Source organism: Ipomoea nil, unplaced genomic scaffold, assembly GCF_001879475.1.
Source record: "Ipomoea nil cultivar Tokyo-kokei standard unplaced genomic scaffold, Asagao_1.1 scaffold2297, whole genome shotgun sequence".
NCBI lineage: Eukaryota > Viridiplantae > Streptophyta > Magnoliopsida > Solanales > Convolvulaceae > Ipomoea > Ipomoea nil.
Genome location: NW_017618725.1, coordinates 827,245 through 845,017, shown reverse-complemented (window position 1 = coordinate 845,017; position 17,773 = coordinate 827,245). Strand labels below are relative to the sequence as shown.

General features: G+C 32.0%; 1 protein-coding gene across 1 annotated transcript; it reads right to left on the bottom strand.

The window, feature by feature from the left end:
• Positions 1-584: 584 nt before the first annotated feature.
• Positions 585-2,852, bottom strand: LOC109151860 (probable indole-3-acetic acid-amido synthetase GH3.1). Its single transcript, XM_019299462.1, has 3 exons — positions 2,530-2,852; positions 2,294-2,395; positions 585-2,211 (listed from the first exon to the last, which is right to left on the bottom strand). Exons 1-3 carry the CDS (start codon positions 2,850-2,852, stop codon positions 834-836), a joined length of 1,803 nt encoding a protein of 600 aa, XP_019155007.1. The 3' UTR covers positions 585-833.
• Positions 2,853-17,773: the final 14,921 nt, after the last annotated feature.

Genomic DNA, 17,773 nt, shown 5'->3' with positions numbered 1-17,773 from the left:
AGATATAAATATGAGCGTTACAACTGTTACAAAAGGTACTCATAATGTCCACATTATTAATAAATACTTTATAACAATTTGCAGTATGAAAAATAGTTTGACAAGTCATTCATGTTCACTAAAAGTCTAAAATTGAGTTATGTAAATAATTTCCGTCTTTATTATATTATATTGTTTGTAGTACTGTGTAAATATATATAGACATTTCAGTAGTGGTCTACTTTTAAAAGTAAAAACCATTCGACTTCTCAGATAGTTTCTGCATTGGTAAGATAAAAGTAGTATTTAAGATATTATTTGGAATGTGTACATTTATAAATGCAGCATTAAATAGCCGAATTTTGGACTGACAGCATAGCAAACGACATCGTATACGTCAGACGCTAAAATGCAATAGACAATAACATAGGGATAAAACGACGGCGTATTCATTTAGGCGGGATAATTTTTTAGGCCAGAAGTTGTTGCTTTATTATAGAGTTAGATAGATTATTGCATTGTCTTTGCTCATCCTTAACCTCTGTGTTGCCCACATACTTCAATTCTAGTGTCTTTGGGTTCAAAACTCAATTAACAATAATATATGACACCAAAGAACATTTTTAATTTATTTATAAAAATAACCACAGACAACAAGATACACAAAATTACAGAAGCTTATTTGGACTTAGTACACTGAAAATTCAACTACTGTACTCTTGCCTGCACTTTCTACAGAAATATAAACAACCAATTAAACGGAGACACCTTAACTTATTAATAATATAATGTTGTCCAAATAGCAGGAGCATGTTTGGTCGGCAGCCTGGTTCATTCACGGCGGACCAAATTGTTCAGCGCCGTCGTGCCGGCGTCCAATGAGGGGCGGCGGGGCTAAAGTGCGCAGACACCATCCTGGAGTCGAGAAGTTCGACTATGGGGGTGTAGTTAACGCACCTAGGAGCTTTGTATTGGTTAATGGAAGCTCCCCTGGAAATGGCCAAGTCCATAACCTCTTCAAAAGTTCCGGATTTCACCACCCTTATTTCCAGTGGCCCGATTGAGTTATCCGCCACACGGCACTGGCGATAAACGGAGTTCAGGGCTTCCTCCATGACTAAGCAGCATTTGTTCAGAACATCATCGGACGGAGGATTCGCAGGATCTTTCATCAGCAATTCCCAGTAAATCACGTAGTGCCCAGGAATGGTTTTGGTATCAGCGAAGCTTGTGTACTCCACCACGCTCGTGTCGTACTCGCGTAACAGCGCCGTCGCGTTGTTCACGGCGATCTGCAGTTCCGCCTCGTCCGTCTTGTCGGAATCTATGCTCAGCAACACATTCTTTCTCCTTATGAATTTGAACTGGGGCGCCGCGTTGTGGAATCCCGTGACCTGGAGAATATCTCCGACACGGTAACGGCATAGCCCGGAATAGGTGGTGATCACGAGCTCGTACTCTTTCCCCACTTCCACGTCGGCCATGTCTACTAGCCGCGGCGGCGAGTCACGTGACACGGCCACTGGGTTCGCCGGATCATGCGGCAGGAACTCGAAATACCCCATGTTGGGCATGATGGTGTACGAAACCTCGGACGGAGGAGACATGGGTTTCAAGTTGAGGCCGAAGTAGCATTCCGAGGATGCGTACATCGTACAAGCTTTGGGCAAACCGCCACTGTAATAGTCAAGAGTGGGTATATATTGCGCCATTGCACCGGTAACAATCACGTCAAGATATTTGGTGTTGGGCCAAATCCTCTTGACAATCCCTTCCCAATTCTCACTTTCGCACTCCCCGGCAATGAACTGAGCCAACTCCGGGTTGGGTTTCAAGATCTTAGTAACGCTGTCCCTGACGGAAACGTCAGTGATATTAGGGTTCAAAATCCCGGACGAGATATCCTCGGCGAGCTGGCGCCAGTGGATCTGCAGGAAGCGGATAGCACGGAGGAGGCCGGAGGCGAAGACGGCGCCGACACGGAGGACTTGGTCGCGCATCAGCAAGCCGCAAACCATCTGAGCATACATGCTTTGGAAGGAGTCGATGCAGAGGATCGGCTCGTTAGGGCTTGTGTAAACGTTGTAGGGATCGTGCGGCCGGTTCTTGAATTGCTGGCTGTTGTAGTAGCTCGTCAACACCGGCCGTGCAAGTAAGCCGCCGGGCGTCTTGGTTGAAGCCTTGGTGAACAGGAAGTATAAGCCCTTCCCTTTCTCAAGATCAGGAACATAGCTGCAATTCCAAAATTAGATGTCAATATAAATTTATAATCTAACATAAACTGAATAAAAACTTAATTACGATATTCACTTACAGATTCATCACCGGCATGAGAAGGCTGTATAACTTCTGTCGGCGGTCCATCTCCTCAGGAATTGTAGGCATCAATTTTCTTTCTCCGGCACTCGTCCCAGAACTGTATCATTAAGATAGTTAATTGAACAAAATTTTGATACCAAAAACCGGTCCCATGATCAGAACTGTTAGTTAGGTTGTTGATTCTATATTTTGATTCAAAGAGGTTCAAGACGTTTATAAGATTATATATACCTAGTGAGGAACTCGGAGATGGGGTGTGAGGAGAGGATTGGCGAGAAATCTCCATTGGCAATACGATGAATGTAAGGATGGAGATCATCGTATGAGACCACAGGAACCTTTGACTTGAATGTTTCCCGGTCAGTAGCACCATCCAGCTTGAATTGCCGGAGGTACTCGGTTTCCCCATTCCGGCTAAGGATTTCCGCTAAAACATTCTCTTGTACGGGATCACAGTTCGTAGTCATTTCCTGAATGAATTGCAGAGCAACGGCGTCCTTCTCACAGGCTGGAGGGCCGAGAGGAGAAGACGACACAGTTGAGTCCACACCCATGATCGGAAAATCAAGAACTGAATTGGTGGCCGGAAAATCAAGAACGAAAGAATTAAGCTGGGCAAGTGACAAATGATGAGATGGATGGATATGATATGATCGAGGAGATGATGTTTATAAGTTGCTGCGTAGAATACGAGAATAAGCTTCGCTTTATATAGAACTGCATGGACTGGGTGTCGACGTCACGATCCACGTAACATACTACAGGGATTATAGTAACCTCTTCAGTGGACGTTTGACGGAGAGCTCACCCTGCGTTGGCATTTTAGTATTTTTGTCGCCGGTGCTGTCGATTGAGGATTGTCCGGGAGGGAACATGTGGACCCACATACGGCATTTTGTCAGGTCCCGAGGTTGGCATGTGGGCCCAAAATGTCGGCCAGCTCAGCAACACCCAGCTAATCTTCTTTTGTCTTCTCTTGACCTTACGACCCTTTCTCGTTATTTTTATGGTCAAAGACAAGAATAAGCCTGCCGGCTTACCAGGCAATTTTCACTGTTCATGGTAATTATTAGAAGAAACTTTATACTTAGCGCCACAATTAATTAATTAAAAATAAAATAAAAACCATTTTAATAAAATAGAATTTCAAATCTATCCACGAGATTAGGCATCATGAAAATAATATTGTTGTGCGACCATCACCATAGACATCATCGATGAATTTACTAGGATTTAATTTGTGTTTTGGAAACTTAATTGTTTATTGTCAAACATAGCAATTAGTGAAGGTTAGTTACGTAGGGCACTAGGAGAGGTGGCTGTCGGCCTTGCACAAATTAACATTAGGTTTCATGACTTTTCCTCACTACTCACTAGATGTCTAGATCAGTTTTTACACGTAAGATATTTAGTGTCTTTTAACATTGTGAAATTTTTATTTATTCTTGATAGGTAAATATGTAATTAACTTTAATTTAGAATATGATGTGAGATGTTGCATAGGATGATGGCTAAATTTTGGTATTGTGTAGTTTAATTTAGAATATTAGTGTAATAATATAGATGAAAATAGAATCTTGAGCATTTTCTTTACATTATTAAAAAAAGGCAAGTAAAGTGATCGATTATATCAATCACAATAGATAATATTCAACTTTATGATGTATATAATAATTAAAAAAGAAAGAGAGAGAGAAAGAGAGAGAAATTCTAACAATAAAATAAATGGTTTCAGAATTCGAAAAAGAAAAGTTCCTGAGATAAGGAATACATGCAATTCAACGATATCTTTGAAATATACTTTCACAATTAAGGACTAGATGTGAACAGGATGGCCTATCACATGTAAAACATTGGCCAATGTACTAGTGTATTTACTTCATGCCCCACACAAACAATGCATGCTACTCGCGCTACATGCCCCCACCAAGTAAAACAAAGGCCACATCTTAACACCATGTAATCATTTCACTATATACAATTTTTGAATCACATTCTATCTCGATTAAAACATCTGCACTTTTTATCTTCACGCAATCCGTGACTATTTAAAAAGGATCTATCAAATGTTCTAATATTGTGATATTAAAATATATAATATTATAGATAACAAATAATACGGTAACAACACATTCAATTAAATAATTTAAAATTCAAGAAGAAAAAACTGCAAAATCTTATCCTTTGGTTTTGTCATCACTACCGTCTTTATTCTGTAAGTTACTTGTATTAGGAAATTAGTTACATGTCACTCATATCAAGCCAAGAAAAAAAAGTTGAAACAATATAAAATAATAAAAAATTGTAATCAAACTTATCTTTATGGCATGATCCACGGCAGTGCTGTTAGGTAAATTGCATCCAAAAAAAAAAAAAAAAGAGACATCAATTAATAGTGATTTAATGGGTTATTAACAACAGATATTGACGAAGACACTTGCATCTATTATTTGATGATGTTTTTTGAATAAACTCACTTTTATGTAACAGCTCACAAATCACAAAAGATAAATAAATCGTATTAGGAAGATCATGTGCGATAAACTCAACAAAGAGACAAATTGACTAAATTATCCTTTAATTCTAAATTAAGATAGACTTATATCACATCAATCATTACCCGAGGTCAAAATTACATAATGAATTGTTAATTATTAATTACTTTAAGAGCCAAGATTGCATAAATGAAAGGAAATAGGTTATTGGTAGAAGCTATCTATTAGGGGTAAAGTTTCTAAATAGAAAGAAACCGAGTAATAATTTCTGGCCTATAGGTTGGCCAATTCAATGAGCTATAATTTTCTCAAAAAAGCTAACTAAATAATGAAAATTTGACAAATGACTTATCAACTAGTTAAGTATTTCTTTGATGTAGAACGCGTCATCTATTCCTCCAATAATTTTGATGTTTTCTCTTGTATGCTCTAGTAATATTCTTATTGTTAGGTAAAATTTGATTAGATTAATTATGTTGCGTTAAATCTTATTTATTGTGATTTTTTTAATAAGTAAAAATATTAAGTACTCTTTATATAAATTGTTGTAAACCGAGTAGAATTTTATCATACGCTTTATTTTGAAAAAAAATTATAGAATTAAAAATTAAATTTAGGGCCTAATAAGGAAAAGTTGGATGCTAATCATGCTATATACTGATCTTGTGATATAGTGACGAAACTGGATAACCATCAGTTATCCTGGAGTGACAAATGTTGAATTACTGAATAATAAAATAAAAATTATTAGAATTCTTCGTCAATCATCAGGAGTACAAATCAACAATAATTATTTGAGTGACGAATTATCAACATTATATTAATAAAATGAAATTTTAGTTCGTAATATAATTGTTAAGTTCCATTATATATGATTCTGATGGGCAAGGACAAGGGAGCTCGTGGTCATTCTCGGTCATATATATATATATATATATAGAGAGAGAGAGGGGGGGGGGTTGTAAAGAGTTTATGATTTTTAATACACAAATACACATATTGCTATCAATTCTTTGTTCTTCTAATTTATTCTCTCTTCATTTTTTCTTTTTATTTAAATAGTTCTTCTAATTTATTCACTTGTTGTTCCATGATTTATGTTGGCGGACCGTTGATCTATGAGTCATAAAACTAATAGATTCCATTCAATATATTACTTCATATAGTTAATTTAGTAGTAATTGATAAATAGACGTATTATTAATGCAATTGCTTCAACTCCTATTAATTAAAAATAACAAAACATAATTATTTACTTTATTAAAAATTAATCAACTAGTTGAGATATGTGGAATACAACATAACCAATTAATTTAATTATCCATGATACCCATGATGGTTATGCTTCGCTTATGGGAAAAGGTGGATTTAAAAGAGTTGCCAACAAGCATAGAATTAGTGTAATAATATAACATTCGTTACTACTGCTCATCATTGAATAATCAAACTGGCCGGACAACCTCGGCCTGATCGGACGGACAGGATTTCTCAGTACTATGCACAACTACCAAAGTCGTCTTCCTACATGAGTTCTGTGTTCATGTGTAGCACGACCATTCCTTGCCCCCCAAATTATTTTTATACTTTTATCTGTTTCTGTTCGTCCCTTGATGACTACCACAAAATTGACTTTTGACCATATTTTTTGCATGCGTACATTCTTGACAGATTAATTAGGCTATTAACTAAGTAATCACAAGATTAGAAGTTCTGAAATTTGACTTTGATTTAAGATGATCAGTTGTGGATAACTTAAATTAATTTATTTTCTTGTGGTTCTTTGTCGGTTAAGGTTACAATGCAAAATTTATTTTGTATAGTGATTGCAAGTTTCTTTCATTATTTCACTATTATAGCACGCACATATTGAGCAGAATTATATTTTATTTTGACAGAATTAATATTGTTGTAAAACATTTAATTATTTTAGAAAATACAACATTGAAAAGCATTGCTGTAACAATGATATTATACATTTTTGTTGTTACTGCGCACACCCCTTCACTTTGAGACTCGATATCGGATCATTGTTCTCAAACTTTATCTCTATGATCAACTGAGCTGCCCATGCATTATTATTTTTTTAATAGTAGTAAATATAGCATTCAAAAGCATTATTATTATTTGGAAGAAAAATGACAAGACAGGTAACTGTAGTATTATTCATTACCAGACGATGAAGTTGCTGTTTATGTGAAAAAAGGTGGATTAAGGACGAATTAATAACAACGTTAATAATCATTGAATTATCAGAACAACCTCTGCCACCCAATTCTAGCTAGCTATGATTTCTGTGCAGAATTAATATAAGAGCGAAGTTTACCCCATGCATATGTACTCCCAAATAATAATCGTAAGTTTCACTTTATATCTTGCATCTACAGAAACTCGATCCCTGGTCATTCTTTCAAAATTTCACCTCTGTGACCAGTTAAGCTGTGCATGCGCGGGTTAAATTTTTTGCATCTTTTTTGGGTCGTCGCTTGTCTGGCTGTAATTTGAACGAAAGAAGATATTAGTGGATAGCGTCTATGGCTCTATCTCTTCCATTCTTCCACGAATCTGACTTTTTCCCTGCAAGACATTAATTAAATATGAGGACATAAAATTGTGTAACATTATCAAGTTACGTCTTACATTTGGCCTGTTTTTTGAAAATTCTAAAAAATATGTAAATCAGGATCAAAGTGATCATGATGTGTTACTATATAAATTAGATTCTCTATTAATGTGTCTAATGAAGCAAGTTAGTCTTTGTCTCATAATCTCCTCTTGAGATTAAACAGATATATGTTGGTTTAATATCCCTAAATGTATAATCCCTTCTCCCAAAACGACATAATTTTTGTTTGATATATATACAAACATATAACACTAAATCATACACTATAGCCAACTTGTCTCTACACATGCATGTATTCATAGTATATGCATGTCTATGTATGACAACCTCGGATTGCGCAGTAGTCATGTTCAATTTGGTACCCAGCTAATTCAATTCCACTCCAACTCTCCAACCCTAACACTGCACCAATATTTTTATTTCTAGTATGCATTTCATCATTTATATTATGTATGTCTCAAATATTACTCTGAAAGATGAAAAGCACTACTGCACTAGCATTATTGAGTGAATCGGTAAATGTAGCATAGATTAGGATTACATATAAATATGATATTTATAATTATGGATGATGTATAATCATAAAAAGAGTTTATTCAATTCGTTTTCAGGGACGTAGACACATAGCTGAATTACGTAAGTCTTGTGTTCTTCTTTCATTTTTGTTTAATTTCTTGACCTCATCTTTCAATCTTTATACCGTGCACCAGGGCGCACATAACCCTATGCGCCCCGCGCCTCCGAAAACGACGTCGTTTTGTTATGTTGTTAAAAAAAATCTCTGTTTCGAATCCACATAAACTCATCACAGAATACACATAAACTCATAACAGAATACACATAATCTACATAATACATAATACACATAAACTTTTAATTGAATACACATAATGGGGTTCGGTTAACATAATACACATAAATTCTTACTGAATGCACATAAACTCATTACACAATACACATAAACTTTTGACTGAATATACAATGGGATTTGGTTAACATAATACACATAAACTCTTAACTGAATACACATAAACTCATAGCACAATACACATAAATTTTTAACTGAATATACATAATGAGGTTTGGTCTGTTCGAATGAACGGAGTGACGTCAGTATGACATCAGCATGAAACACGCGCATTTTGTACCTGAGCGCACATAGCGCATTGCACAATATAAATTGCCCTCATCTTTCTCAACAATTTTTATAATGTCATTACTAAATCATAGAAAAACAAAAAGAAAAATCCTAGTCCCTTTAAAAATATTTCTTTTTGAGTTTCCCCATTTGATGAGAAGATTAAAGAAGCAGGGTAGAATGGTCATCCCCACTACGACATGGAGTTGGTGGAAACCAGCGAGCAAAGGGTGTCGTAATCGCTCGACGTTTTGCTGGGGATAGGCGTGGCGGAATTGTTCTTTTCTGGATTATATGTATATTGCTACCAAACAAATCTTCTCATCAACATCATTGTTACACTTGAAGCAAACCTGATTTAACTGGTCTCTACCCAGAATTCACTTTACTAAATCATCTAATAACGTTATCTTGAATTTTTAAAATGCCTAAAGAGTATAGCCTGTAAATAATAAGTGAATCACAGATTCACATATTGTTAATTGTACCTGCGCCCAACATATAGCATTAATTTTGTTCAGTATAGTCAGTAATAAGTGGATGATACATTTAAAAATAAGTATAAATTAAATACCTAAAGTTGGGAATAACCCCAGTGATAATAAGTCGAAAATTGGCTTACAATTGTGCTCTATGCATTCTTATTTTTTGTTAAATTTTTGGGTAATGATTGTATAAAAAATGGCTCTTTGGTGTGTTTTTTATGGTAGGAAGGATGGATTGGGCCTAGGCTTGCACAAGCTTGAAAAGAGAACAATTTTGGAAGATATCAATGCAAAAAGGTGCAAAACGGAAGCTCAAGAACATGGCACGAAGCAAGGGAGCGAAGACGGAGTCCAAAGTGCCCTCTGGAGGTGGTCACAATGGAGTTCACGCCGTGAACTCCACTGTGACCACGTTGAGCAGCTCGTAGTAGTTGGGCGTCACGTTGATGGTCACGCTGTGACCATCAGCGTGAACCCCTGTGTTCTGCAGGCTACTGGGCAGCGTCACGGTCGAGTTCACGGCGTGAACTCGATCGTGGCTGCGAGCCCAGTAGCGAATCCAGGGCAGTTATTTTGGTGTGAATTTCAAGTATAAATTGCTACCTTGGAGCGGTTATTTTGACTTATCTTTTGATCCCTTAGTTTCTCTCTCTAGATCTTCTTTCATAGAAACTCTCTCAAACACTTCTTCATTGGAATTTCATCTAACATTATTCAAGATCTAGAAGAAGAATTCAACTTGTAATTGTTTTCAATCTTCAATTTCATATTTGATCTTCCTATTTCCATAATCAAAGTTAAGTGTTAATTTCAATTCCAATTTACTTTTCTTTCAAATACTTCCATTGATTCTTTATTTTAGCTATTCAATTGTGACAATGTCTAGCTAGCTAATTCTTACAGGGCGTTTGGTTGGAGGGATTTTAAATTCCCTTCCCACTTAATTCCCACCTAATTCCAAAGGCCATTAAATTCCGTAGTTTGGTTGGAGGGAATTGCAATTCCCCCATTTTCATGGAATTAAAATCCCATGTCCCCCCCTGGTATTTTAATTCCTGGGAAAAAAAGATAGTGATGAGTCAACATTACCCCTTCCTTTTTTTAACTTAAAATTAATGTCTAACAACAATAATGGACATTTTTGACTTTATACTACTCATTCCCTTTCAATTCCCATGTATACCAAACATTGGAATTGAAATTCCCAGTAATTCTATTCCTGTCAACCAAACACTGGAATTTAAATTCCCACTTTATTCCCAGTAATTCAACTCCCATGGAATTACAATTCCTTTCCTACATAATTCCCCCCTCCAACCAAACGCCCTGTTAGGGAATTAATTAGGATTAGGTTTACTTGTTAGGATGCTAGAATATTTTGATTGCAATTAGGAAGTGACTTGATGTATTGACTTTGTATAGACTATTGTATGGTGATGGCTACATCACATACACAATAGGTCATGGAATTGTGTAGTTGCCAAGACCTTGGGACTACACTATAACCTAATCCACTTGCATTTCTTACCTTGCACTGAGAGGTAGAGCTCGGAAGAATATGTGGACTCTAAGTGTTCGATGAAATGTCTCAACTAGTAAGGTTACTATGAGAATAGGATTTTACTACTTGATAGACCAAATATATCACGAGAGTGGCTTGACAATGGAAACATCTTCCAAGAATCATGACCAATGCATTACACTACTTCCTATGCTTAGGGCCATTCTATTTCATCATCTCAAGGAATACCTAGCCCTAGTCCCCTCCATTCATTTACTTGCTTCTTTACATTTACGTGTTGCTTTACTTTCACTCGTTACTTTGATAATGCTCTTTGTTTAAGTCTTTAAACCTAGCTTTCTACGGCTCTTACTCACTTGTACCTGCTTAATCACGTATTGTTCAATTCTCATTCGCCATCTTTAGAGAATGACATCACAAGAAAGTTCCATCTTCATCACATCTTCTTTCCATCTCGTGTATATCACGATTGTCACCCAACCAAGTTGGTCAGACTAGTGACTTGGTAACTACAATGTTACAAGTTCAACTCCATTGGTCTTTTGATTTGAGACGTTAATTATAGATAACTTAAATTGATTTACTTCTTTATGATTCTTTGCCAATTAAGATCATAAGGTAAGATTTATTATACACAATCAAATTGGGCTGCCAGATCACTAAAAAATCTATAGTTGTGGTGAGCTGTTCATATGTATGTTTCAACCCTGGGAAGTGCCTCTAATTTCTTCAATTAATTGTCAGAAACAAAAATTTCCAGGGTTTATTTTCCAAGAAGAGAAAGGACTTTTCAGAAAAGGAAGAAAAGGGGGGAAAACGACGAGTTCTAGAAGGTCGGACAACGCACGTGAGGAGCGGGGGTATCTTTGAAAAAAGCAAATCAAGAAAGTGTATTTCTTATATCAAAAAAAAAAAAAAAAAGTGTATTTCATTTCTGAAAGCTATACTGCAAAAACATTGAACCCACTCTGAAAGGACATTATTCAACCATTTATGTTGGCCTAGTTCAATGTCTCGCCTTTCTTATTGTTTTTACAGCGATATCATGTATCATCTATGCTCTGCACATTTTGACTTGCTCCACCGTCTTCCACCTTTATTAGGCCAAAAGATTAGGATTTTAAACATAAACGTTGAGAACGTTCCGTGATCAAATTGATCAGACAATTGATTTGATGACTACAAAGTTTCAAGTTTAATTTTTTGTGAGAACAGTCAATTAATATTCTTGATTTTCTATGCTACCTGTTTATTAACATTTTTTGTTTGAATTGGTCAATTATGTGCAACCAAGATTCATTTAATTCTTATAATCTGTTGCCAAATAGATTCACAATGTGGGCTTCGCCCAAATAGTTGAGAACAATATTTATCTCATTGTGATTACTTGTCAGCTAAAGTCACAATGTGTATTTCACTAAGGTATTTAAGAAAGTAAAGCTGCCAAATTGTTTAGACAATTGGCCTAATAGTTATAAAGTTTCAAGATCATCTATTTGTAAAAGTTGTCTCTAGTAGTGGCGGCAAAGTTTTTCATAAATTAAAAGTAAACGCATACATGATCATATATGATATATATGGACTAAAATGGGCTACTACTCGCTGCATGGTGTGGTAGAGGACTGAAAACGTGATTCAGACATTAGGAACAAGAAAACGTGATTCAGACATTAGGAAAAAGTAGTTATGGTCCATACAACTTGTATAGACTATGGTCCACACAATAATGATTGGACAAATTATTGTGTGGACCATGGTCAGTACAGTATTGTATGGACCATAACAAAAAGTATATTTTTAATATACTAAATGTACATTATTTTTGTACTTAATGTACATTATATAATATAATGTACACTCAGTACATAAATAATGTACATCTCCTGAATACAATGTATATTATTTTTATAATGAATATACATTATTTTTGTACTGAATGTACATCATTTTACACTATTTAAAATATGGTCCACATAACTTGTATGGACCATGGTCCACACAATAATGATTGCCGGCTCCTATAAGAACTATACCTCAACTGAAACCCGTGGATAAATTCAATCCATCGATCTAGTAGATTTAACTGTTAAAAATAAAGAAAAAAAAAAGTAAGGGATAGTTTTCATAAATATTACAAATTTCAAAGTTTGTAATCTTTATGAAAATAACATCGCCCTTTTTTCACCTGATTTCTTATCCATAAGATCTTACAGATCGATGGTTTGGATGTGTCCACCGGTTCTCACCTAGGGAGTAGTTATCATATAAATCGGTTCATATTTTGTTTATATATATATATATATATATATATATATATATATATATATATATATATATATATATATATATATAATATGGATCAAATGCGGATGGTGTGCTCAGGTGCAAACATGGGGTGAGATGAGAGCCATTGATTTGCCAAGATCAATGTATACGATTAACAAGGATTAAAAAAAATGCGGCGGCAATTTGATCTTTTTGCGTTTAGGTCAAATTTAAGGTGCGTGACTTTTGTGCTTAATGTGCGTGGATTTTGTGTTGTGTGCTTAAGGTGTGTCAATTGTTGAAACTTAAGGTGCATCAGTCTAAAGCTATAGGTGCGTGATTTTCCTTATTAAGGTGCGTGTTTTTCCTTCTTAAGGTGCATAGTCTGTGTGCTTAAGGTGCGTCAGTTGCTGAAACTTAAAATGTGTTGGCCTAAAGTTTTAGGTGCGTGGTATTCCTTCTTAAAGTGCGTTGATCTAAAGCTTTAGGTGCGTGGTTTTCCTTCTTAAGGTGTGTTGTTTTCCTTATTACGGTGTGTTGTTGTCCTTCTTAAGGTGTTTTGTTTTCCTTCTTAAGATGTGATGTTTTACTTCTTAAGGTGTGATGTTTAATATTTTGTTACTAATAGACACAAGAATCAGGCCAAATGAAAAAAAGATTTAATATTAAAAATTTATTAGAAATATAACACCGTTTTCCCTACGAAAAAATTAGTAACCACCACATGAAATATTAAGAAAAAATTATGAAGGAAAAAGAAATGGAAATGAATATTAACTCTTTCTATGAGTGAAAAAGAAAATGAATATACTCATATTTCATTTAAAATATAATCAGTAATTATATGATTATAATTATTATACTTATATTAATTATTTATGAAGGAAAAATGAAATGAATATATTAATATTTTATTAGAAATATAGTCAGTAATTATATTTTTATAATTATATTATTTTTTAATCAGAAAGGAAATGAATATTTCAAACAGAAATCCGTTATTAATATCCTAATCGACATGAAAATCAGGCCAATTAATCGACAATTATTAGGAAAAATGAATAGAAATAAATATTAATTCTTTTTATGAAGGAAAAAAAAAAGAAATGAATATACTCAAAAGGAAATGAAATATTAAGAAAAACGAACGAATATGTTTATATTTTACTGAAAATATAACACAGCTTTTTAAATTTTTAAATATAAATCTATTAATACAAATTATAATGAATGAAATTATATTATAGAATTTTTATATTTACATATTAATAAATATTATGTGTATATACAATGTATTATTTAATCATATAAGGATATGCGTCCGATTAGAGTTTATATTTATTCATACAAAATTTAGAATTTACATTTTTATTGATTTCTAAGTACAATTTTCTTAGTTATTATTATTAATATTTTTGAAATTATAATATATATGAAATACAATTTGTAATAAATCAATTTAATTTTATAAATTTTTTCTATAAACTTATCTAAATATGTACATGATTAGATATTATACTAACCATACAATATTTTTATTTTAATTTTGTATGTTGTGAAAATAGATACTTGACCAAATATATAAAAGTCCAACTATATTATTATATTGTACATTTTAAAATCTTTTTATTTTTCTAATTTAATTTTAAATTCATAATAACAAAAAAATTCTCGAGTAAAACACTATATTTTAAAAAATACAATTTGATAAATATCATAAATTAATTAATACAATATCATTTATGTTTATAATAATTAAAGAAAAAAATAAATAATTCAAATATGTGAACCAATAATTTCAAAATGAAATTAATATATAGTTACAAATAAATATAGCATGATTATATTTACTTTAATTAGTTTTAATTCCATTAATGATATGACTTTTCTTTATCAGTTGTTTATGGGAGGCTATAGGGGTGTTGAGTTGGTGGAATTTTTATTTTTTTTAAATACTTACTAATAAAAAATAATTTTAAAATATTTTGTAGCCCCTCATACCATTTGTAAATCTTATATTTTTTAAACAATACAATTTGATAAATATCATAAATTAATTAGTACAATATCATTTCTGTTTATAAATTATAATAATTAAAAACGAATTCAAATATGTGAACCAATGATTTCAAAATGAAATTAATATACAATTACAAATAAATATAGCATGATTAGATTTACTTTAATTAATTTTAATTTCCTTAATGAAATGACATTTCTTTGTCAGTTTTTTTTTTGGGAGGCTAAGGGGGTGTTTGGATTGTTGAAAAATATTTTAAAACAAAAATACATACAAATAAAAAATAATTTAAAATATTTTTTAACCCCTCATAACATGTGTAAATGTTATATATTTTTAAAAATATAATTTGGTAAATATCAAATTTTGTGTTTATAATAGTTAAAGAAAAAAATAAATAATTTAAAAATGTGAACCAATGATTTCAAAATGAAATTAATATACAATTGCAAATAAATATAGCATGATTAGATTTACTTTAATTAGTTTTAATTTTCTTAATAAATGACTTTTCTTTATCAGTTTTTTATTTTTTATTTTTTATGGGAGCCTAAGGGAGTGTTTATCCTGCTGGAAAATATTTTAAAATAAAAATACATGCTAATAAAAAATAATTTGAAATATTTTTTAACACCTCATAACATGTGTAAATGTTATATAAATACAATTTGATAAATATCATAATTTTTGTTTATAATAGTTAAAGAAAAAAAATAAATAATTCAAAGATGTGAACCAATGATTTCAAAATGAAATTAATATACAGTTACAAATAAATATAACATGATTATATTTACTTTAATTAGTTTTAATTTTCTTAATGAAATAACTTTTATTTTTCAGTTTTTTATTAGAGACTAAGGGAGTGTTTGGGTTGCTGGAAAATATTTTAGAAATAAAAATACTTACTAATAAAAAATAATTTTAAAATATTTTTAATCCCTAAACATGAGAAAATTTTACATTTAAAAAAAATACAATTTGATAAATATTATAAATTAATTATTGCAATATCATTTATGTTTACAACGAGAATAATTAAAGAAAAAATAAATAAATCAAATATGTGAACCAATGATTTCAAAATGAAATTAATATAATATGATTAGATAAAGTGACTAATGCCCCTCTTTTGGGTGAAAGGCTAGTCTGGAGATTTAAAGTTGCTCAATTCCCAAAGGCAATGATCAAATCCTTGCCTTTGGTTAATAAGGATGGATGCGTCCCTTCCACTCAACCACACCCCTCCAAGTTCTTAGTGAAATGACTTTAATAAAAGTAAAATCCTCCTTTACAACATCCCAACCCAAATTAATATGAATATTAATTAATTAGTAAAAAATAATAAAGCTTAATTGGTAACAAAATTTTATATGAAAATTAACTAATATCTAATGAATTGTTACCACAGATTAAAGTCAATATGTATATAAAAATGAAAAATGGTTACCAAATTATGAGAATAATTAAATTATTATAATTATAAAAATAATGGATACAAATTCTACGTAACAAATGAGAAAATTCGTTTGAAATTCTGCGTAATTTTATAAACAAATAATAATTTATTAATTATTATTTACACCAATTTATACTATTAATAAAAATAAAATTATCATCTTCAACATTCCCGCCCAAATGAATATGAATATTAATTAATTGGTAAAAAAAATTTAATAAAGCTTAATTGGTAACAAAATTTTATATGAAAATTAACTAATATCTAATGAATTTTTATCACACATTGAAGTCAATGTGTACTTAAAAATGGATGATGGTTATCAAATGCTGAGAATAATTAAACCATTATAATTGTGAGAATAATGGAAACAAATTCTGCGTAATAAATGAGAAAATTCATTTGAAATTATATGTAATTTTATAAGAAAATAATAATTTATTAATTATTATTTACACCAATCTATATTTATACTATTAATAAAAGTAAAATCTTCAATTAAAATGTCTTTCGCCCTTCTGATACGAGATTGCCATTCAAGTTCTAACGAAAACAATTCACGTTTATGCTCGCATATGCCATGACTATCAACAAAAGTCAGGGTCAAACACTAACTCACGTTGAGTTATTACTAAAACAACTCGTCTTTAATCACAGTTTATTGTATGTGAATTTTTCCCGAGTCATCCATCCTGATGGTCTGATGGTTTTAACTCTAGACGAGGATGGATAAAATTCCGTTACTACTACCAATGTTGTCTACAAAGAGATTTTCAATAATGTATAATTCAAGTTATTGATATTATGGTTTTTTATATACAAAGATGACAAAATTGCTATATATCTACATAGAAAATATATCTTCCGTATAAATAATTTCTATAACTGAGTTGCTAGACAACGAGCTAATTAGTCCAATTAATACAAATTATAAACACTGATATATAAAATCTCTAAAGTTGCAGCACCGAATGCGTATATCTACACGTTAACTATTAATTGGGCAATTATTTACTCGAATTCAAGTATTGATAACATCAGAAAACATAATCGGTGCAACACAATTCTTCAATTATATTTTATAATATTCGATGTTATAATTTATACAATTGTATATCGATCTAAATATTTTTAAAATATTATAACAAATTCATTTCGTGCAACGCACGGGCGCAAATACTAGTAACTTATTAAAAGGTTTGAAATGATATAATAAATTATTTTAAAATTATTTGGCAGATTGAAATGTCGCAAAAGTCTCCCTACATTTAGTAATTTGTATTTGTAATTATGAAATTAATTACCATATATAAAAATAGTCTATTAAAGGGCATGATATTTATTTATTTATATAATAATAATAATAATAATAATAATAATAATAATAATAATATAATACTACTATAACGAATTAGCCTTACAAAACGAATTATTCACATACAGAAACGCGGAATCATGCATCCTATTA